At 37.8% G+C, this 22464-nt stretch overlaps 2 protein-coding genes across 2 annotated transcripts in view; both read right to left on the bottom strand.

Annotated features, from left to right (window-relative positions):
- The window catches only part of LOC134824814 (serine/threonine-protein kinase SMG1-like), a 52052-nt gene extending 43863 nt beyond the window's left edge, over positions 1-8189 (bottom strand). The window contains exons 1-17 of the mRNA XM_063836789.1: positions 7993-8189; positions 7610-7775; positions 6761-6905; positions 6317-6460; positions 5891-6034; positions 5567-5697; positions 5172-5298; positions 4786-4928; positions 4395-4530; positions 3127-3332; positions 2662-2817; positions 2252-2360; positions 2019-2136; positions 1748-1904; positions 1421-1511; positions 971-1128; positions 700-850 (exon numbers count right to left, since the gene is read on the bottom strand). Of these exons, the coding sequence (XP_063692859.1) occupies positions 700-850; positions 971-1128; positions 1421-1511; positions 1748-1904; positions 2019-2136; positions 2252-2360; positions 2662-2817; positions 3127-3332; positions 4395-4530; positions 4786-4928; positions 5172-5298; positions 5567-5697; positions 5891-6034; positions 6317-6460; positions 6761-6905; positions 7610-7775; positions 7993-8171 (2461 nt within the window). The 5' untranslated portion in view covers positions 8172-8189. The remainder of the gene's footprint in view (positions 1-699; positions 851-970; positions 1129-1420; positions 1512-1747; positions 1905-2018; positions 2137-2251; positions 2361-2661; positions 2818-3126; positions 3333-4394; positions 4531-4785; positions 4929-5171; positions 5299-5566; positions 5698-5890; positions 6035-6316; positions 6461-6760; positions 6906-7609; positions 7776-7992) is intronic.
- A 256-nt stretch (positions 8190-8445) lies between these two features.
- LOC134825176 (cytochrome b-c1 complex subunit 6, mitochondrial-like) lies at positions 8446-9651 on the bottom strand. Its single transcript, XM_063837326.1, has 3 exons — positions 9407-9651; positions 9012-9187; positions 8446-8797 (listed from the first exon to the last, which is right to left on the bottom strand). Exons 1-3 carry the CDS (start codon positions 9627-9629, stop codon positions 8759-8761), a joined length of 438 nt encoding a protein of 145 aa, XP_063693396.1. The 5' UTR covers positions 9630-9651; the 3' UTR covers positions 8446-8758.
- Between the last annotated feature and the right edge of the window lie 12813 nt (positions 9652-22464).

Genomic DNA, 22464 nt, shown 5'->3' with positions numbered 1-22464 from the left:
TATATCGATGGACGGGAGGATAAAAGTACTTTCATACACACCAGCATGCTCATTGATGGCTTAAAATGAAGCTAAGACATACTCCTATCAGATCCACCATAAGTTAGATACCATAATAATCATTAAATGTGTCTAAAATGAGGAAGCTTTGACAAGTGCGAGTGGTTTTGGCAAATTTTGGTATAAAATGGGCCCTGAGATCATATTTTTCTCATTAAAATCACATATATCACGAATATTTATGTGTGTTGGGTGTATCCTCATTGGTATCAACCATTTCAATCATCTAGAGCAGCTTTCCTGATTCTTTATCTCATGAAAATGGGCAAAAAAGCTCATAAATAGTCCAAAATCGGTCATTTTCGCCGCTTTAATAACCTCATTCCTGGCACCCAGAACACTTTGGGTACTCAAAACATGATTTTTCGGATACCTCAGACCCCTAACTAGCACATGGAGCCAGAAAGAACAGCATGTAGGGACTTCTAAATTTCCATGGTTGAGAACCCAATGTCACACTATTCGTTCATTAATCCTGCTTTCACTGAATATGAACTAACAGTTGACCGATTTTGAGATTGAATGATATTGTTCGTGCTTATGAAAAATCTGGGTATTATTATTTATTAGAGTCGCATAATCATGAGTAGTCGCGCAGTAAGTCGTCGCATAATTAACATATTAATTGTGATAATTTACCGTTGATAAAAGTAAACTTGGAGTGTTGTGAAGTGTTGCACCCGTAGAACAGTCTCTCTAACCAGTCGTCGTGTATAAACTTGCCGGGGATCTGGTTCAGCAGGATCAGTCTCATCAGTATTGTAAACTGGTTACTCGTTACCAGACTCACCTGAAATAACACGTGGTGTGACGTCATGTCACGTGGTGTGACGTAATAACACGTGGTGTGACGTAATAACACGTGGTATGAGGTCATGTCACGTGGTTTTTAGTATTGCTCTTATCTAACCTCTGTGTTGAACTGGAGCAGATGTCTGGAATGAAGTAGAGGTCTCATAGCGAACTTGTCCATATTCAACCTGTCTATCTCGTATCCTAGCAACAGTTGCGGAGCGAGTGCTTCTAGCACGCCCACAAACGCCCCCCGTGTAGCCCCGTCTACATCTCCTGGAGTTGTTTAGTTGAAGAGAAGAGGGTCTTTGGTACAGTTGGAAATGCATGGTTTGGATTTTGGGAGAAGTAGCAGAGATGATGATGATAGTGAACTCTATGATAAAAAGGTTTGAAATACAATTTGTGTCGGACTTTAAAATAAAAGCGAATGTTTTCTTTGAGACAAATAATTACAGTTATAATGAAAATACCATTTATATCATAACTTGACTAATAGTAACATTAAGACTTAAGCTGTTAAAATAAAATGCAAAATACCAGTAACATTGTAACCATGACTACGTACCCATGTGAAGGATGGAAACAGCTAGACAATGTACTTGAGTGTTATTTGTTAGTAGTTGAGCTAGAAGCAGTAATCTCAGACATCCTGCCACCTAAACACAGTTTAATATTTCATTAATTAATTAATTAATTAATATTTCATTAATTAATTAATTAATATAAAAATAATACCACATTCATCAATGAAAGTTTGTAGATTTAAATAATTTTATGAACAATTTTTATTTGGCCGATTTCAGATACTGATCCGTCCTAAAATTTATTAAAATCTTAAATAATCCCTGAAACTGATAAGTATTTTAAATAATCCATCTGAAACAAGAATTACCTCCAACCGAATATCTCTCTCAGGATCATCAGCTATCCTGACCAGAGCAAGAGAGAGTTCCTGCAGCTCAGAATGGCAAAACTTCATGCTCTCCGAACATTCTCCCGCCTTCTTCATTATCTCTACTAGTCGCTTTACCCACAGCAGACAGAAATATCTGGAAGTAACATTGTTAAGTTTGTGTCTGGGTTACACTTACTTTTAAAAGATCTAGATAGTAGACATACCGGTGATATGGTGCTATAAAAATAAAGAGACAAGTACTAATAACCTGCTATCAAAAGAAAGAGAAGAGTGGGGAAGGAGGAGAGCCAGTAACTTCAGTACTCTACACAGTTGTTGTGATGTGTTGTGGGGTTGTAGTTGAACTACTTCCGAGGTCCCTGCTCCTGTTTATGGAGATTGCAACTAATTAAAGTGTTCATTAGTTAATTGATTAATCTGTTCCTGTATAAATAATGAATACTTGAAGAGCACAAAATAACAGGAAGTAAGAAAACCAACCCGGAAGGAAGTAACCATGACGTTTACACTCTGCGTGCAGAACGTTAAGTATAGCGTAGTGAACACTGGGACAGTGCTTAGCTAGTATCCAGTTGTGGGGCGAGTGTACCTGAGAGGGATTAGGTGGTGTGACGTCATGCCACGTGGTGTAACGTCATGCCACGTGGTGTGACGTTATGCTACGTGGTGTAACGTCATGACGTTATGGTGCCAGATATAATATATCAGGAAAAACTAGCCGACCTAAACAACTTTACAAAGCTTTATAGATCTTAAGGTAATATCTGTGGCACAAGTAAAATCTGTGGCACAAAATGATCGTTTCGTTAGTTTAAAACTAACATTATATAGAATAGAATGACTTCACAGCAATCACGTGGTGTTCACATGTCACGTGACATGCCACTTACCGAGGTAACGAGGTCGAAGATGGTGGGGTTTAAGGCCCAGGTACTAAAACCATGCGTCTTGCTTCCCGCCATCTCTGTGAGCAGCGCCAGGTTTGCGCTAGCTAGTATCTCTGCTTCTTTTAGGTCTGTTTTCTCCTCTACACACTTCAGTATTTTCTGTTTGGGGAGGAGATATTTAATACGTTATTAAATATAAGTTATTATTAAATTAAATTATTTATTTAATAAGTTTTCACGATCATTGTCATTTACCATTGAATAAATCATTGTTGACTGCTGAGTGTTGATACTATACGTCATGATAAATGATTAAATTTCTAAAGAAAGTTGAAAGATTACGTTTTTGTGATTCATAAAAATGACAATACCAAAAACTGACTACGATAGATAAACAATAATCAAACGGGTTTTTGAAAACTTCTTAATTAATATCATTAAATTAATTGCCAGCTTAATTAAAATAACCTCAATAGCAATATGAAGATCCTGAACAATGAACTGGTACACAATATCCAACAGCTTGAAGTTGTGAAGCTGAAGAAGGGACTGGAATATCTTGAACAAAACCGCCAGGATCTGTTCATTCTTTGAATTCCTCAGGGACACCAGAGGCGAGGAGGAGGCTAACATTGAGGTTAGGATGCTGGCTCCCAGCCAAGAACTGTCGTTATCTGAGGATGGGAGGTTGTCACGTGGTTCTATGTGATGTCACGTGATGGGTAGATTTATATTATAGAGTGATTGAAAACTCGATGTAGTTAAATTAGTAGTGTAGTGTAATTAGTTTAATTACCTTACTCGGGATTATTATGACCGGGATAAAGTGGCGGGTTTAGGGTAATTTCGCCATATTTTTCCCGAACCACATTTTCACCGGTCGTTAATAAACCCGCCAACTCAGCTTTTAGGGTTCCCAAGGGGTATGGGTGCTCATATTTTAATCGTTGTCTTATATTCACTAAAGAAGACTATTGGGACACTTGTTGTAGGTTTTTCGACTTCATTTGGCTAAAATTGCAAAAAATTCACCTTTTTGCCCAATTCTTGTCATATATCCTTATTGTCAAAGTTGATTTAAATAGGCCAATTTTTAATTTCTCAGGTATTGACTATCTCTACATAATGAAATAGGACTCAAAGTAAAAGTAACAGTTAAATTAAAACTTGAATTAATTAAAACTGTCAATAACATAAATCAGTTTCATCAGTCATTTATTCATAATTCTAAACAATGTGAACGATGCATTCTTGCGAAGATTTTCTACAAATTGAGTCATAATGGTTATTTGATACACGTAAACATTTAATGCTAATTCAAAACAACGAATTTTCTAGAGTGCTAGACTACCAACACGTTACTAGCAATGCGAAAATTTCTAAACTTGCTTATTTCTAATAAGGAAATTTACATCTGAGACAAAATTTTTGAATCTAAAATTGAAAGGTTGGACACCGGTAAAATGGCGACCGGGAAAATGTGGTGGGTTTTGAGCAATTTCGCCATATTTTTCCCGAACCATATTTTAACCGGTCGTTAATAAACCCGTCGTAATAATCCCGAGTAAGGTAGTTAGATCAGCACCAAGATATTTACAAACATGCTTTTCTATCAATGTTAACAAATGAGTTTTCAATAAGATCATGAGATACACGGTATTTCAAGTTTTTTTCAGGCAGAACTCAATAAACGGCGCATGTATGTAGTAGGTAAGTGCAACAAGTACACATTATACCGGTAATATGTAGAATAGCGTGTAGACAGTCCAATATAGTGCTATCTGGAGCGGGAGTACAGTCTAGCGGACTAATGCAGTCTATCAGGAAACATACCAGCTGATCACAGATGTGTCCAAAGTGGGCTGGCAGACACTGCAGAAACGTGGAATTTAACATTTGATTGATTGGGAACCATCTTTTTTACTGGTTAATGTTTACTCAAGAAAGTGTAATTACTGAACTGAAATTTAAGATTTTACAATTTGCTTTCATTTTATAACCTGGCGAATTGGCGAATTAGGGATCAATGACATATAAAAACCGATGGGAAGTGGGAACTCAAAGAAGAACTAGTAAAATTTAAAATGAAACTTCAATTTCGCAGATTTTAGCACTAGCTACCATTACCTTTGTGACAATGTGGGTAGCTTTAGCAATAACTGACACCACCTCGTAGGAGGCGTGAACACACAGTAACTGTGAGGAACTGTCTATTATCTGATTTACTAGCTTACTTAGGAAATCTGGTACATTCGGGGATACTGACGTCACTGAAATATAGACATGTTACATGGTGTGTGACGTCATGTCACGTGGTGTGACGTCATGTCACGTGGTATGACGTCATGTCACGTCATGTCACGTGGTGTGACGTCATACCACGTCATGTCACGTGTTGTGGCGTCATGTTACGTGGTGTGGCGTCATGTCACGTGGTGTGACGTCATGTCACGTGGTGTGATGTCATGTCACGTGGTGTGACGTCATGTCAAGTGGTTTGATCAGTAACTTACCCTCTTCTAGAGATGATAACAGAGCAGTGAACACCTTGATCAATGAGACGAACTGCTGGACTGCTTCCTTGTCTATTGAAGGACTGTTGCACACTTCGTGTTGCTGTTTCTGTGCGTCGCCAACAAACTGTTAGGAAGTAGCTTGCATTTATATTTTTTGGGGTATGTTTTAACTTAATGCCGAATCTTAATACTAACAAATATTATAATTCACTTGATTATCTTGGTGCTGAGGATGAAGTATGAGTAACATACATAACATAGATATTTTTAGGAACAGTTCTACGCCAATTTTGAAATCTTTTCAACGCTTGGAAAGTCAGTTAAAATTTCATAGTTTCCAAAGCCTACATCATTTTGAAGATAATTGATTTTTAATTAAATCAATCGATCACCTGCATGATCAGGGAGAGAGGGTAGGAGATATCACTGAGCCAAAACGCTTTGAAGGAGAGAAAAGCTTTGGAAATACTTTTCTGTAGGTCCACGTTAGTGTCAGACTCTATGTGCCACCCTATCAATACATCTGAAACAAATCTCTCTGTCACGTGCCTAATAAAATACTTCGTCTTTCCTTTTGGAACATTTCAGGTAGAACTTGGCACACACATTTCATCTCACCAATGTTTATTATTTATAGTAAACATCGCATTGGATTGGTGAGATTATATTTAACTATAAATCTTAAAAAGTTGATCACTATAAATCTTGTAGAATACCTATGATGTTAGTGAAGTGAGGAGTAAAGAATCTGGAGTAGGCCTGAGTTAGGGGGACTAGAGCATCAAGTAGGATTATTATCATCTGAGGGTTAGCGAACCTCTCCAGCAGCTGGATCAGAGTGTCTATCAGCGGTAACACTCCTGACAAGGGTTAATTAAGTTGTTATACATTTGTTACTCATTCAACTGAGATTATTTTCATATGAGCAATGGGACACCTGTCAGTTGTTGTTAACAGTTAAAAGTAATAAATACTAAAAAACTAACGATTAATTAAAGGCAAATAGAGAAGGGACCTTACTACTACTACTATGTCGTGCTCGTAGTAACTACTAACCAAATTAAACATAATTTTAATAAGAAGTCTCTTATTTAAAAAAGTACCACACCACGTGACGTCACGTGACATCACACAGTACGAACCTGTGCTAAGGGATCCCTTTTTATCAGAGAGATGTTTGGTGATGTTGAGGAGAAAGCCCGTAACTTCTGGTGTGTTGTCCGCAGACATCAGTCGGTTAGTTAGCCAGTTAATTAACTCGTTACACTTTGATCCTAGTCCCAGTCCTGCAGAGCGTTAATTAATTAATTAACTTAATGATATAATTACGTGATTAGATATCAACTTCTAGAAATAAGGAGAACTACATAATATCAGTAAAAGGTGTATACATATTGTTATACCCCACATTTCCAGCCCTTATAACCGCATTCCCCACCCACCTATACTTATAACCGCATTCCCCACCCACCTTTACTGGCGATAGTGCGAGTATAACCGCATTCCCCACCCACCTATACTGGCGATGGTGCGAGTATAACCGCATTCCCCACCCACCTATACTTATAACCGCATTCCCCACCCACCTATACTGGCGATGGTTCGAGGAAGGTTGTAATCATTCTCCCTCTCCACTGCGTCCTCAATCATAGGATCCAGGAGATTAAGCAGTGTAACACACTGTGCTTCCAACACTTGTCTGTTGGCGGGCTCTTGTGCAAACTCTTGTATCTGTTGTAAGGTTGTTGGTTGTTGGAACATTAGAACAGCTCTACTGTGGATGACGAGACTACCAAAAAGGACCCCAAGGATTATAATTTCCACCGCAGGGAACTAGCTGTAACTGCTAACTAGGGTAACTAGCTGTAACTAGGGTCACTAGCTGTAACTAGGGTAACTAGCTGTAACTACTAACTAGGGTAACTAGCTGTAACTACTAACTAGGGTAACCAGCTGTAACTACTAACTAGGGTAACCAGCTGTAACTACTAACTAGGGTAACTAGCTGTAACTACTAACTAGGGTAACCAGCTGTAACTACTAACTAGGGTAACTAGCTGTAACTACTAACTAGGGTAACTAGCTGTAACTACTAACTAGGGTAACCAGCTGTAACTACTAACTAGGGTAACTAGCTGTAACTACTAACTAGGGTAACTAGCTGTAACTACTAACTAGGGTAACCAGCTGTAACTACTAACTAGGGTGACCAGCTGTAACTACTAACTAGGGTAACTAGCTGTAACTACTAACTAGGGTAACTAGCTGTAACTACTAACTAGGGTAACTAGCTGTAACTAGGGTAACTAGCTGTAACTAGGGTAACTAGCTGTAACTAGGGTAACTTAAACTAGATGTAACTAGCTGTAACTACTAACTAGGGTAACCAGCTGTAACTAGGGTAACTACTGTTTAACATTTCCCAGTTAACTTACTTGAACAGCGAGTCTAGTCCGCTCCCTCCTATCATCCCGCTCTAACTTGCGTATGATCTGGTTGATCTGCGCGTTAGCATCTCCGCTGTTAGCGTGGTGACTGGTGTGGTGGTGAGTGGAGCTGCCGCGCCGCTCACGCCGTCTCCTCGGCGGGGTCTCCTCTCTCCTGAGGCACATTCAGTCACGTGGGACAAACTCAGTCACGTGGGACACACTCAGTCACGTGATATGGAGCAGGGAATTCAGTGTGATATACGGAGACTTTGATTTCAACTTACTTGATAAAGAGGCAACTTAACAAATTTCAATTAAGGTACAACATAAAATGCATTCATTTGAAGCACTGTTAAAAGTATGAAGAATAAAGTCACTGGAGGATGTACCTGTTTCCTCTACTGGAATCTCTCCCACCACGTCGCGGAGGCCGCTCATCATACGGCGGTCTCTCGTCCTGCTGGGACCTTTGGGAGGAGGCGCGGTCGTCATTATAATGTGATCTCTTATCCTGATAGTAGCGATCACCCCGTGGTGCTGCCCTGCCGCGACCATAACGACTACTCATACAGACATTACTGTGTGATGTACTGTATACGGGACGGTTAGTATTTGAGAATATTAACGGAATTGAATTGACAAGAGATGCCAGAGAACAATTATTGTGGAACAGAATCTCATTTACAACCTTTTCGTGAAGGATTAAGCAAGTCATAATAAAATATAAATTGCAACTTTTTTGTTTGCTATAAAGATTATAGTATTTTGGTACAGTATAATTGGATGCTAGGGTAAAATAACTGGCTGATTTTTATTGATTCCAAACATTGAAAACAATTGCATTATGTCATGAGAAATGGGATGTTTAAATACACGATACAAAACACAATCTAAAGCAATTCAATAAATTAAAGAGACGGACTATACTTATAACACATTATTTTCTTAGTTACAAAGGAACCTATTATCATGGGTTATATTCCTAACATAGAAAAAGCCTAGGCAGTTAATAATTCTCGTGACAACCCTTTCTTGAAAGCAAACAAAACCCCTAAGTTCCTTCAGAGAAGTATTTCAAACACCACTATATTGGTAGAGCCCGTCACAAGAGTCCGGACAACAGCAGACACTGATCTAGGTACATGATGGTACTCCTTATTTGAGCAAGGTTTTGAAGATATCTCCATGAGCGACCTGTGAAACATTATATGTCAAGTTGGTTAATGTTGAAATAGTATTTGATGTTTACTTATTAAAGATCGGCAAATCAGTTTCCTTTGATGTTATTATAGGTTAAATGACATTAAATAAATTTAAAGTTTTCTTGCTTTTTAATATTTAAAGAAATTATAATAAACTATTTTATTATTATTTTTAATTCGCTCAGGAGCAAAACTTTCAGACTTACACATTTGTCCCGACATTCTAACAAGTCAAAGAACTCAGGAGTGCAGTTCTCTTGGATGCCTTCGTCTTTAACACGGGCATTACAAGCTTCAAGGGCATGTCTGAAACCGTGGCAGTCAAAGGAGTTGATGCAGCGCTCTCTTTCTGTAACTAATGGATCAACCAGGTCTTCTTCATCTGAAACAAAATTAAAGATTTCTTACTTATACTGAAATATAATTGATAGACCACAGTAAATTGCTGGTATTTGTGTTTGAAGGTTAACATTCTTGTTCTAAGAATTGTAACATCAAAATATATGTTACTGCTAAATACAATTTTTTCCAAAAGGAAATGCCAAAGTAATATGTTTTTATCTGTGGTTCAACAGCTCAGTGTGTTAATAATTAAGGTTACCATCTTCGTCATCATCGTCATCATCATCATCTTCATCATCATCATCATCCTCTTCACCTCCTGCTCCTTCATCAGCTGCCTCTTCACCTCCTGCTCCTTCATCAGCTACTTCTTCTTCTTCTGCTCCTTCATCAGCTACTTCTTCTTCTTCTGCTTCTTCATCAGCTACTTCTTCTTCTTCTTCTTCAGCATCAACTTCATCATCAAACTCCAACTCAGACATTCTAATAATCAGGCAGCTGCTTATAGCTGTCGGATAGTAGTTTTATTTTATTTCAAGATTCAAATAAATTTTACAACAATGTAAAATACAATTACGTACACAAGACCAAAATATCTACTATATGAGAAAAAAACATGAAATATGAAAGCTAGAAATATATTAGTGCAGACTGCAGCTGGAGTGAGAAACATTTTAATGTAAACAATTTTTTTCTTTCCTAAAACATCTGTAAAATTTATTTCGGCTGAACCAAAACATGGCGGTTAAACCATAATTGCATTGGTTGCGGTAATCATATTTAATATAATAATAATAACTAGAAATTTATACATCGCTTTATAGCCAAAAAGAACTCAAAACCCAAAGATTCAGTTCAAGCCAGTTATTATTATATGTTACTTACGTATATGAATGCTTTTTCAAAGATATTTCAAAGTAAAAACCCCTTAAAAATTCTATAATCTTGAAAAATCAGGGAAACATTTATAAAACCATTTGAAGTAAAAGAAGCCAAATGAAAATTCAATGTACTGGCTCTTAACAATATCTTAACAATCTAAATTATTTTATTAATAAAGAGAAGACAATATACACATGATATAACAGCAATAGTCATTGTCTAGCTATAAGGTTGGACACCGCGAAAACAAAAACCGATATAGTAAATGCAACAAAACGGTAGACCATTTTAAAAACCAGGGTAATAAATACAATATATATATATAACTCTTAAACTCTGGTCACAAGAGCAACTGCCTAAACGTACAGAAGTGAAAACAAATAAATAAAAATACTAGCAGTCTTTAATACTTGTTATAAATAGATACTACAATTGGAGAAAGGGTCATTCGTCCCCCTTGTATTTACCACTACAGGAGGAATGGCACCGGAGGCCAAGCGTTTCATAAGGAGACTTGCTGTGTTGATAGCCACCAAGACAAAGGAGGACTACAGCCAGGTGATGTGTAACATCAGGACACGCCTGAGCATGGATATAATGAGGAGTGTGCTAGTAGCAGTTAGAGGTGTACGTTAGGCTATCCACTCCGATAATCGTTACCGATAATTATCTCCGATAATTCGTTAAAAAAAGTTATCTGTTTATCTAGATAAAACATATTTTTATCGGTATAAAAATTCACTAGATATTACCGAAAATACTGCCACAATACCGTAAAATTGTAAAGAAATATTAGTGTTTTTGCCTTCCCAAGTAATCCAAGAAACAGTCCCAAACGTCTTCTAGTATGATAGAAGAGGTAGTTTACTTAGATGTGAGCTTAAGAGGTTTATTTACATTTGTATACCTATGGAACTGTAGAACTGTATGAACTGTAGAAATCCAGAGAAGGTTATTGACATTGTTCTCTTGAGGGTGCTGGCGTTTTACCTTACAACCATTCTGGAGACAGGAACGAGCATGTTACTGTTAACTAGAGTCAAAAAAAACCGGCAGGGCACTCAATTGAATTCCGTAAGTGTTCTGGGCGTGAAACATTGTCTTCAGGAGAAGGAATCTGTTGCTCCAAGTTATCGACAGGATAAGAAAACGGTTCACTGAATCACTTTCAATGCTTTACTGTTTCGAGGAGAATTGGTATTTGGTGCACTACTGTTCTCAGGAGAAGGAAACCCTTGGTCTACTGTTTTGAAGAGAACTATTGCGTTACTGTTCTCAGGAGAAGAAAACCGGTGGTCTACTGTTTTGAAGAGAACTAGTGCGTTACTGTTCTCAGGAGAAGAAAACCAGTGGTCTACTGTTTTGAAGAGAACTAGTGCGTTACTGTTCTCAGGAGAAGGAAACCAGTGGTCTACTGTTTTGAAGAGAACTAGTGCGTTACTGTTCAGTGTTCTCAGGAGAATAAAACCGGTGGGGTCTACTGTTTTGAAGAGAACTAGTGCGTTACTGTTCTCAGGAGAAGGAAACCGTTGGTCTACTGTTTTGAAGAGAACTGGTACACTACTGTTCTTAGGAGAAGAAAACCGTTGGTCTACTGTTTTGAAGAAAACTGGTGCACTTCTGCTCCCCGGAGAAGAAAACTGATGCTCTAATATTTTCAAAAGAAAGGAAATGGTACTTTAGCAAGATTACTGGTAAACAGTAATAAAAGTCGACAATTAGTTTTTGCGAAATTTGGAAAACATTTTGGCTTTGGCCTTCAGCAGAAAAATTATCGGTTTTATCGGTTTTATCTAGATAAAACCTAAATCTTTATCTGTTTATCTAGATAAAAGATTTCATACCGATAATGGATAGCCTAGTGTACGTGGAAAGGCAAAGAAGGCATGGACTGCCCCTATATCCAATGTCTCCTTCAACCTGATACCTGAGGAGAAGAGCTACGAGGGATAGATGATATCTATTGCTCAGGATTTACGATTGTGCTCTGCCAATTGCATCACTTGATTTAATTTATTGTATATATACTGTTTGACATTTCTTTCTGTTATAAATAGATTCGTTCAATGTCATAAAATTCTTAACCATGATACATGTGACCATTAAAATAATTTAACTGGTCTATAGACTACTGTATACAATTTTCAATATAAACTTTATTAACAATACAGTTAAACAAAAAATTCAGTTAAACAAAAAAAAAATAATAAATAAAACCTTAAGTTACAATATATAAATTGGTCTGTATAAATTATAACTTCTCCATGTAGTATATTCCATGGTAATAGAAGAGCTTTAAAGTTTTTCAAATTGTTGCTATAATTGATTTAAATAAAAATTTGTTGTTTTCTTGAAAAAAAAATTTGTTGTTTTCTTGAATGTTAATTTTAATAAGTCAGACAGAGAATACCCAACTATCTTCTACATTGGATCCCAAAGCATGGCAAAAGGTCTAGAGGAAGACCAGGCCTCCCAAGAACTGGTTGTCGTGTGTCCTAGAGGACACGGCTATTCAAGAAAACAACAAATTTCAAGAAAACAACAAATTTTTTATTTAAATCAATTATAGCAACAATTTTAAAAACTTTAAAGTTCTTCTATTACCATGGAATATACTACGGGTATGGTGACTTGGGCTATTGAGTTGTTAAGTAGATTAAGATTAGTAAACCTGCACTTGCATTGTATTTATAAAAACTAGAAATTAGGCTTCACGGTAAAATGGAGAAGCAGGCTGATCTTGGAGAGAGCAGACCGTAAAGTTTACGCACCCACCAGGGCTACCTACCTACCCCAGTTGTTCTTTTTGGTTTATCAGCTTGTATTGTTATATTTATGGACCCCAAGTCACCACACTAAGAAGAAGTATGTAAAAAAAATAATAAGTTAAGTTAATATCATCATATCAGTTTTAAACAGTAAAAGTTAAGTTGATGATTGAATTTCCTAGTTAATTTAATGGTTCAAACGTTTGGGAATATAATAATGTTGGTATTTGTATCTGCTGCAGCAATAATATCGATATGTCATTTGTCTATAAAATTTACGCCTCTTCAATAGATATTGGGTCAGCAATTTGGTGAGTGAGTGATGAACTGGTTTGGTCTGTGACTGAGTGAGGGGTGATGTGAAAGTTGTGGTAAGTCCAGGTGTTATTATTGTTGATGGATTGGGATCCCAGGATGATACTTTTACAGCGTAATTTAACCAAAGATACAGAAGTAGTGAGGATTTCCCCATTCTCATTTAGAATCCGTTTATGTATGCTATTCCACAATTTGGAGGCTATATAAAGAAACGTGTTGGTTTTTCTTGGGAGGATTATGACATTGCTTGTATCACGTTTTGATGAGTCTATAGTACAATACAACGAGTATGGAGTGCGAAATTTCAGGATTCGAAATATCTCAGATATACAGTGGTATTTGTACAAGTTTTGAACAGTAAGCAATTTTAGTCGATTAAAAATGGGCTTGGTGTGCTCTTTTTCGAAAAAAGCAGCTCCTAACCTCTGTTTTGTATAAGGTCTGGCTCGTGCACAAGTGGCATGTTTGTCGAGGTGTCGACAGGTGTCGATAATATCACAATGGAAGCTGCGGAGCAACAAGCAACAGACAGGGTACGTTGGAGAGGTCTCATTCATCGAAAAAAAGAGTTACAGTGTGGTGCAGGCCACTCCAACGGTTAGGAGAAGACCTCTTCAAGTACAAGTAAGTAGGAAAACAAATTTTAGGAAAACAAATTTAAATTTTGGTATTTATTAATAACAATCAAAACATATCATATCATAAAAATAAAGCCGCGCGTTGGTTGACTGCCTCAGTAAGGTGAATAATATAAGCTCGAAGGTGCCCTGCGCATTTACAGAACCTCATGCAGGCGATCACATGATCATGAGGACCTGTGAGCGCCAAATTTAATTTAAAGTTTTTAGAAATCATACATCACTACGAGTTACTCATGCTTGCTTTTTAATTTTTATAGGAGTGTAGATTGTCAGGTATTTCATTCATTCATACTTAGTCGGTTTAAAGCTGTTATATTTATGTTTAGAACTCACTATTGTTTAAACTATGAAAGCAGAACGTAGGTAATGGACAATATACCGACGACAATACCAAGGACCCGAGTGCCACAATGACTTTTCCGGATCCGTTTTTACCGAGGGCTTATCCACCAGTTACTCATGCTGCATGTATAGTCTGATAATATTTATTTGTTTTATTCTATAACAAGCATTCTGTAAATTGGAGTGTCGTATTTATTATAAAAGAGCCAGCCAACCTCCGCATTATAATCTTTTGTGTGCCAAGTTCGTTTATAAAATCTTATCATATAATAAAATTGATCCAATAATCTTAGATGAACGGTATATATATCATAGCTCATCGTTATTAAAATCCGAATGGATGAATTAATCAAGTAATGTTCCCTTTCAACACAACTAAACAACAAACAAATGCTTGCTCACCAGTGGTGACGCAATCGTAGGGGCATGCAGTTATTTCGGATAACTCTCACCCCGACGACAGCGTCGAAAAATAATCAAATTATGCATTTGCGCCATACTGGACACATTTTATATTTAATATTCTACAGTTTGTAGAAATTAGTGTTATCTACTGCAGTAAGCTTAACTGGCGAGCAAGCATCGTCCCACTCGGCCGGGACGAAAATACCGAGTCCAATCACAGAAAGTTAACCATAAACTAATGATAAATATAAGAGCTCGGACATCGACAAAAATCACACACTCCAGACGACGGGGGAAGAGAGGAAAGAAAGCTGCTGGGCTCAACAAATTTTGATAATTGTAAACAAATTTGTTCTTGTGCCCTATAATAATTTGGTATTGAGGTATGACCCTGTACTGTGCGTGATGGTGAAAGTGAAAGTGAATGTGAATCTATAATGCGAACGAAGTGAGTTGTGGCCAAAAGATTCTTCAATTTTAAAATAACCAAGTCAAAGGACTCTGTTTTAAAACACAAGCTCATTCTTATCGAAGTTTAATTCTGTCCATTCTAATTCTTCGTACCTGGACTGTATCTTGAGTAGCTCACTTTTCAGTGTTACTTTAACTAAGTTTGTTGACTTAGTAAAGCTTATCAAACTGTCAATTTTTCGACAGTCGTTCCACATTTTTGTTGATTGATAAATGAAAGAGGAGGATGGGTTCGGGGTGATGAACTGGTCTGAACGTCTTTGTGATGGTGATCTGTGGAGTAAAGATAGGAGTGAGATTGGAGATTCTAATCTGACAATTTTGAACAGTTCTAATAGACATGTGTATTTGTACAGGTTGTGGACGGTAAGAAGGCCGTTCTTGTTAAACAACGGCTTTGTATGCTCTTTTTCAAAGAATTCCCTTCCTAGGATTTGTTCATCTATACAACGTGTTCTGGCACATGTTCTAAACTTATCTAGATATGCTTCAAGGTCACCAAATAGTATTCTGATACATTTTTTCTGAGTGATGAAGATAGGTTGAAGCATATTGTTACTCGACCCACCCCATACCGATATTCCAAATCTTAGGTGAGACTCAAATAACGTGTGGTACAATTCTTTATGGTGTTTTTTCGGGATAACATGTCGTATTCTACTGAGTCTTCCGATCTCACATCTAAGTTTCGAGTTGAGGGCTCTTATTTGAACATCCCATTTTAGCTTTTCGTCAATAATAACACCTAAAAACTTGGTCTCTTTAACTTGCTTTATTACCGTATTATTCAGAGTTAGTATGTATTCTGATTCGTTATCTGCCTCATTATCAGTAGCTGTACGTGACGGCTTGAAGTGAATGTAGCAGCATTTCTTTATATTTATATGTAATAGGTTGCATTTCATGTACTGGTGTAACAAACGGAGAATTTCGTTTGCTCTTTCATACAGTTTTTTTCTACATTCATCTACTACAAATATGTTTGTGTCATCTGCAAATAGTATGAACTTGCCCAGATCAGTTGTTCTAAATAAGTCGTTAACATATATTATAAATAGCAGGGGTCCGAGACAAGAGCCTTGTGGAACTCCAAAGAGAACAGGCAGCTTGTCAGACTCTTCGCCCAGTACAGAGACATATTGATATCTATTAGAGAGATAACTAGCGATGAGTCTATTGGCGTTTCCACGTATTCCATAGTTGTCTAGCTTATTAAGTAGTTTTTCATGTGAGATCGTGTCAAACGCTTTAGATAGGTCAATAAATATTCCAAGCACATGCAGTTTTTTGCTAAGACAGGATTCTATGTAATTCACTGAGGAGTTGAGGGCATGGCTTGTGGAATGATTTTTTCTAAATCCGTACTGGTTCTCGTAAATCATTTTCTGGGACTGAAAGAAGCTATACAGTCTGTTGTAAATAATTTTTTCAAATATCTTACCAAAAACAGCTAAGGTTGATACTGGCCTATAGTTTTCCAGCAATTCCTCATTATCCTTCTTATAGATCGGACTGATTCTCCCAGTCTTTAAATCATCTGGGAATACTCCATTCCTCATGCATTCATTGTATAATAAAGATAGTATAGGACAGATCACTCTAGACGATTCTTTAACTACGTGTATTGGGATGTCGGATGACTTCCCATTCTTCAGTTCAGATATTATCATTCTAACCTCGTCAGCTGTACAGTCATTCATGAAAATACTGGACGTGTTTGCTCTAGGCAGGTAGTCATAAAAACTAGGAAGATTGTTAATAGTTAGTTCTCCAATTTCATTATATGCCCCGTTTAAATTAGACGCTAGAGAAACAAAATACTTATTAAATTCATTGGCTATTACTCTACGATTGGTTATCTTCTCATTGTTTATAGTAAACAGTGGTTTTATTTGCCGTTTCTGTTTGCCCCGTATTTGATTAATCAGTTCCCATGTCTTCTTACTATTACCGTTTGTGTCTGCAAATTTTCCCATGAAATACTTAGTTTGAACATCTTTGCGATCTTTTTTAACCATCCTTCTATAATCCTTATAAGTTTTGTATCTAGAACGTTTTTCACAACATTTCAAGCATTGACATGTTCCACCTTTATAATCAGTTTCACCAAGTTTACATTTTTTCTTTCTAACTTTAGCCGCGCCCAATTGTCATAGAGCTGGTGCTGATGGTTGATTTTGGCTATAAGCCCAGGTGTGATCCATGGGTTATTTTGTGTAGTTCTTTTGGAACACTTAGGGGTTGCCAACTTACACGTTTTATCGATACTACATTTGAAAACATCATGAAATACCGTGAAGTTTTCAATTACTTTATTCTCTAATTCATGTTCTAAGTCCTTTACAAAAGAGGTAACATTAGACTTACAGTAGTCGTAATACTGTTTATATTTTAGGCTACTCTTAGTGGTTCCCATACTCTTTTCAAATATTTGAAAGACTGGTGAGTGGTGGGATATACGATCAGTAAGTGTGCCTGAGGCTATTATACTCTCTACATCGTTAGTTATAATATTGTCAATACACGATGCTTTACAACCTGGCTTCTCATGAGTTGGCAGAGATATTAGGGGAAAAAATCCTCTACTGAACAGGACTTCCTCATAACGTTTTACAATCGCATTATCCTTATTATGTAGATCAATGTTGAAATCACCTGCCAGGTAACTGCATTTCGGCAAATTATCGAGAATTGCTGAGAGTTCTAATAATGCAACATTTACATCACCACTTGGAGGGCGATAAACTACACCAACAGTGACCGGAGTATTCTTGCTGCTTATCGTAACAAATAGAGTTTCTAGGTTTTCAGATATATGGGACAAATTGCCATTTACTGTAGCACTGAGGGTATCACATACATAAAGAGCGACTCCAGTGCCTTTTCTTTTATCTTGCAAAGTGTTTTGGTAGAAACTATTGTATCCAGTCAGTTGGTAAAGGTCACTTAATTCGGGGCCTTCATTTGTTTCTGCTAAAGCAATGATCGAAAATTTCATATATCTCTGTAGTTCTATTGCCAGAGTATCAAAGTTAGATTTATTACCATCGATATTTTGAAATAATAATGATGAGTACTCGTTCATTTGGTTGCAAAATGTTTTATTAAATTCTTTAACACTATATGGGTTACAGTTATTGAGTAATCGGTTGATGTTTACAAGTGTTTCATCAATGTCAGTACTATTATTTTCAGAGTCAGTATCTTCATATATAAACGGATTGTAACGAGTACTTGCTAAGTGTACACAGTTAGGGCAGTAAAAATCTTCATATATTTTGTTTGTACTGGATTTAGTATAGCATTTATGGTGCATAGCACAGTCACACCTACAACATTCAGCAATGAATTGGCCAATGGAAATGAATTTTGTACAGACAGGGCATACCTCTTTGGTCAATTTATTCATGGGTACGGTACGTAACCTTCCCCTTGTTGAGTCGCAGCAGCAGCAGGAGAGGAACCACCCATCGTCTGGGAGTATAAGCGATTGTCAACTTTATCCGATCTCTTCTTCCTTCTATCAGTCCCTCCATTCATCCTTAAAAGTATTGTATCACGTATAAGAACCCCCAGTTTTGCTGTACCACTCCAATTAAGGTGTAAATAGTCCGGTCTCTGGTTTCGTCCAATGTTCCTAGAGAATTGCTGGCTTAGGAGCCCAGCCTCATCACAGAACATGTCAAAACCAGGTACCAAAGTCACACCAAAGTTCGAATGGAGCAGCTCCTTAAAAATTAATTCATTATAATATACAACTTTACGATTTAGCTCAACGAGTTTGGTTGGCAGCAGCGGACACACAAATATATTCGCTTTGGGGTTAAGCGCTTGGATCATTTCTACTTTCTGAACAAATGGTGTAAAAACATTGTTCTTTATATCAGCGGTATTTTTGATCTCAGGTTTCCTGATATCATTTATACCACACATCAAGAGAACATTCCTGTATCCGCATGAAACTGTAGGATTTATATCCCCCACTACCGGAGCAAAATACTGTTTTCCGGGGAGCCACTGCCCAAATGATTTTTTGGGGTCCTGCCCGAATTTGAGACCACCAGTATGCGAGTCTCCGATGATGCATGTAGAGTTCCTGTTCCTAAAGCTAACTGAACGAAAAGTTAGGCTGTATCTCACCCCACCAGTTATTGCCCCATCCTCGATACAGTGGCTGTAGAACTCTTGGCTACGTCGAGTCATGCGATACATGGATCTTGGCACACATGTATGGTCAAGAGCCATATGATCCGTCTTCTTGTCAAAGAATTTGATGTTGCACTGGCCTCCAATAGACACAGTGAAAATTTCGGATTCAGGGTGGATGGTAGCTTCATCGTCCGAGTGTTTCGGTAGGGAGCCATCCTCTTTGAAGCGGTTGATCAGCAGGCTATTGATCTTTGGTTTTTCACCACTACAGAATGCACCATTGATTTTGTCCACTAGATTGGAGAAGCTAGTTGAAGCTAGTTGGCCATTGGATGACTTCGAGCCATTATACTTGTATTGTTCTCCCAAAGAATACACAGCACGAGCTCCCTCCACAACAAAATCCTCGTCAAGTGATTGGCAGGCAAGGAGGAGAGTTTCCTGCTCTTCTGTGGTAATAAACTCTTCTATAGCGCCTACAACTGGTTCTTCTCCTGATTGGAGATGCTCATTAGCTATTAGGTCTGGGCCAGGGGCAAGTGAAGAATTGGTAAGTTGGTCAGAAGAAGCCAAAGAATTTCGCTCAAGAGTGTTCAAAGACTGTCTAATGGCTGTTAGCTCCTGATTCGTCTCCAGAGACTGCTTGGAATTTAGCTCATGGAGATTCTTCTCTATTTTTTCCATGAGATCATTGGTCTTGGATGAAGATTGAGCATTTACTTGAGGAATAGAGAAATCCTGCAGCTGCTTGTTCAACACTCTAATCTGTTCTGTTAGGTCACTGTCAGTCTCAGAAACCTTTCCGAGTCCAGAGTCAACTGAAGTTTTCAGCTGCTTTAGATCTCCTTCCATCATTTCAACCCATGCTGGAGCAGTGCCCTTGTCACTAACCAGTAGGTGCTTGATATGGAGGTCAAGGTTCTGGATGGCGGCAATGCTGTCGTTAAGACTGTCAAAGTCAACCTTGGCAAGCTTTTCACCAAAAGCTGTGATGGTATTAAGCTTCTCTGTGGCAATAGCTGTCTCACACTGACTGTTAGATTTTTGAAGTGTCAGAGTGTTCCTACACACATAACACACATCTGCAGCAGTTTCGAGTGTGGGAATTGGTGAAACCAAACAAAAGGGGCAGTGCCAATTGGTCATGCTGTTGACGCTTTTCTGATTGAGTCCGTTCATAGTTAGACAGTCTATGTGCCAATATTGCTTGCACTTTACACAGTCAATCTTCCATGACGATATTGACTTATTGCATGGACATTTTGTCTTGTCCCTGTGTGAACTGTCAATCTTTGGGAGTGTTACATCACTGTCTACAACAATAGTCTCACAAGATCCATCTTTTCCCTTCACCTCTAGTCCTGGAGTGTTGGTCTTGATCCGGGACTTTGCCTTTTTGTCCGCAGGGGAAGGAATTCGTGACATATTTGTATTAGATGAGGCTCTCTTGTTATTCTTGTTGTTGTCACCCATACTCAGCAAAAGTTAAAACAAACAGCCAGCAAAAGTCAAAGTAAGTAGACATTTCAAATACTATAAAGTTGGCTAAGAGCATTTCTTTGAAAGCTCTTGTATCTCAATTTGATGCAAAATTACACATCAACCTAGTTCAAGTTAATTAACTTCTTCTTTACTAAATAGGGATGAAACCACAAAATAATGATCATTATGCCTATTCTCATTCTTCAAATAATTATCTCATTCAGTGTTCAGTTCTACTTATCACTGAGGAAACCTGATCACTGAGGAAACCAGGGCTCATGCTGCTGCTGAGCTAAAGCAGTAGAGGGGATGGCGGCTTCTCTGGGATCTCTGTGATCTAACACATCCTGAAGCAGACCAACACTATGTCCCAACGCACTGGTGTTGGGATGTCTGCAGTCAAGTGTCATGTATTTTATGTTGAGCATTCTCAACCAACAAATGTGGGAACTCCCACAATGAAAAACCAAAACAGATCTAAAGAGACATTGGACAAGTAACAGAATCGGAAAATAGACTTGAATTTGTCTCTTTGTATAATTTAATTTATAAAGCGTATGTTATTGCCCATGTTAAGGGGCCTGTTAATAACTAATTAAATTATTAGCTTTTTTAGATTTAATAATAATGATAATAATCTACTGATCACGTAATCAGATATTTTAATAATTAGTTAAATTATTAGCTATTTTAGATGTGATAATAATTCCCTTAATTTAGAGCTTTGCACTTCATTTTGTAAAGATCCATATTTTAGTTTTACTTTAGGCAAATTCAATAATTTGTGCGCCAATATTTTCACGGAATGACAGGCTGAGCGCTGCCTAAAAAGTCGTTTTATATGTTTTAAAATACTATACCGGCTGTTGACGGATGTTACTCGTCTAAATTTCTTCGAAGTGGCGCGCGCCGCTTTCTTCTCGAAATGTTAATAGCCCGATGGCACGAGCTACGAAGCTACAAAGATACGAAGTAGCGCGCGCCGGGCCAGATCATTAACAACGGTCAATACCGGCTGCCAAAGAAACAAGCTAAATAATTTTGTGGACAAATCAAAGTTCAATTTCAGTTAGTCGTTGTGTACTCAGTTATGCATATGCCGTGCACTGTGCATGAAACATGAAAGTAAAACAAAAATGCAATATAATAAAGCGGAAAATTATTTCAATACAAAGATAAAATTCATGTACAACTTTCGTATATTCAATATTGAAACTTACAATTTTTATTTTGTTGTTTTAAAAAGTTTTTTGTCTAACTGAAAAGCTTGATTTCTAAATCAAAGCATGATTTTACTGGGCTGCGCGTAGCATGTCATTCCGCCGAATCTCTATTTCATGAACATAGTAGCCTGGGGTCAGTCCTTGCTCTAACCAGAGCCGCCTCGGCGCCTCTCGCTTGCAGTAGCGCGCGACCGCCGAAGGCATGTTAGTACTTTATCAAAACGTGCATCAGGATGGACTTTGACCATTGTTAATGATCTGGCCCGGCGCGCGCTACTTCGTAGCTCGTGCCGTCGGGCCTAACATTTCGAGAAGAAAGCGGCGCGCGCTACTTCGAAGAAATTTAGACGAGTAACATCCGTCAAGATGGACTCGTTGCAATTATATTTGGAGCAAATATTTTGCGAGTACCAATCAGCCGATCGCGTTGCCAATCAATGTGTAAAACTTTGAATAATTATTAACGCGAACGGGTGATACTTTTAAAATATTTGTTTAAAATATTTAAAATTTTAAGACCGTTGGCGCGCGGCGATTTCAACTCGGCGCGCGTCTTGGTAGGTTATAAACCTACAATAAATAATCTTTGATACACATTGCATACCACTTTTATTGTGCACCGGCCAGCTCACAGCT

This window comes from Bolinopsis microptera, chromosome 13 (assembly GCF_026151205.1).
Source record: "Bolinopsis microptera isolate Bmic1 chromosome 13, MBARI_Bmic_1.0, whole genome shotgun sequence".
NCBI lineage: Eukaryota > Metazoa > Ctenophora > Tentaculata > Lobata > Bolinopsidae > Bolinopsis > Bolinopsis microptera.
This window is presented reverse-complemented; position numbering and strand designations above follow the sequence as displayed.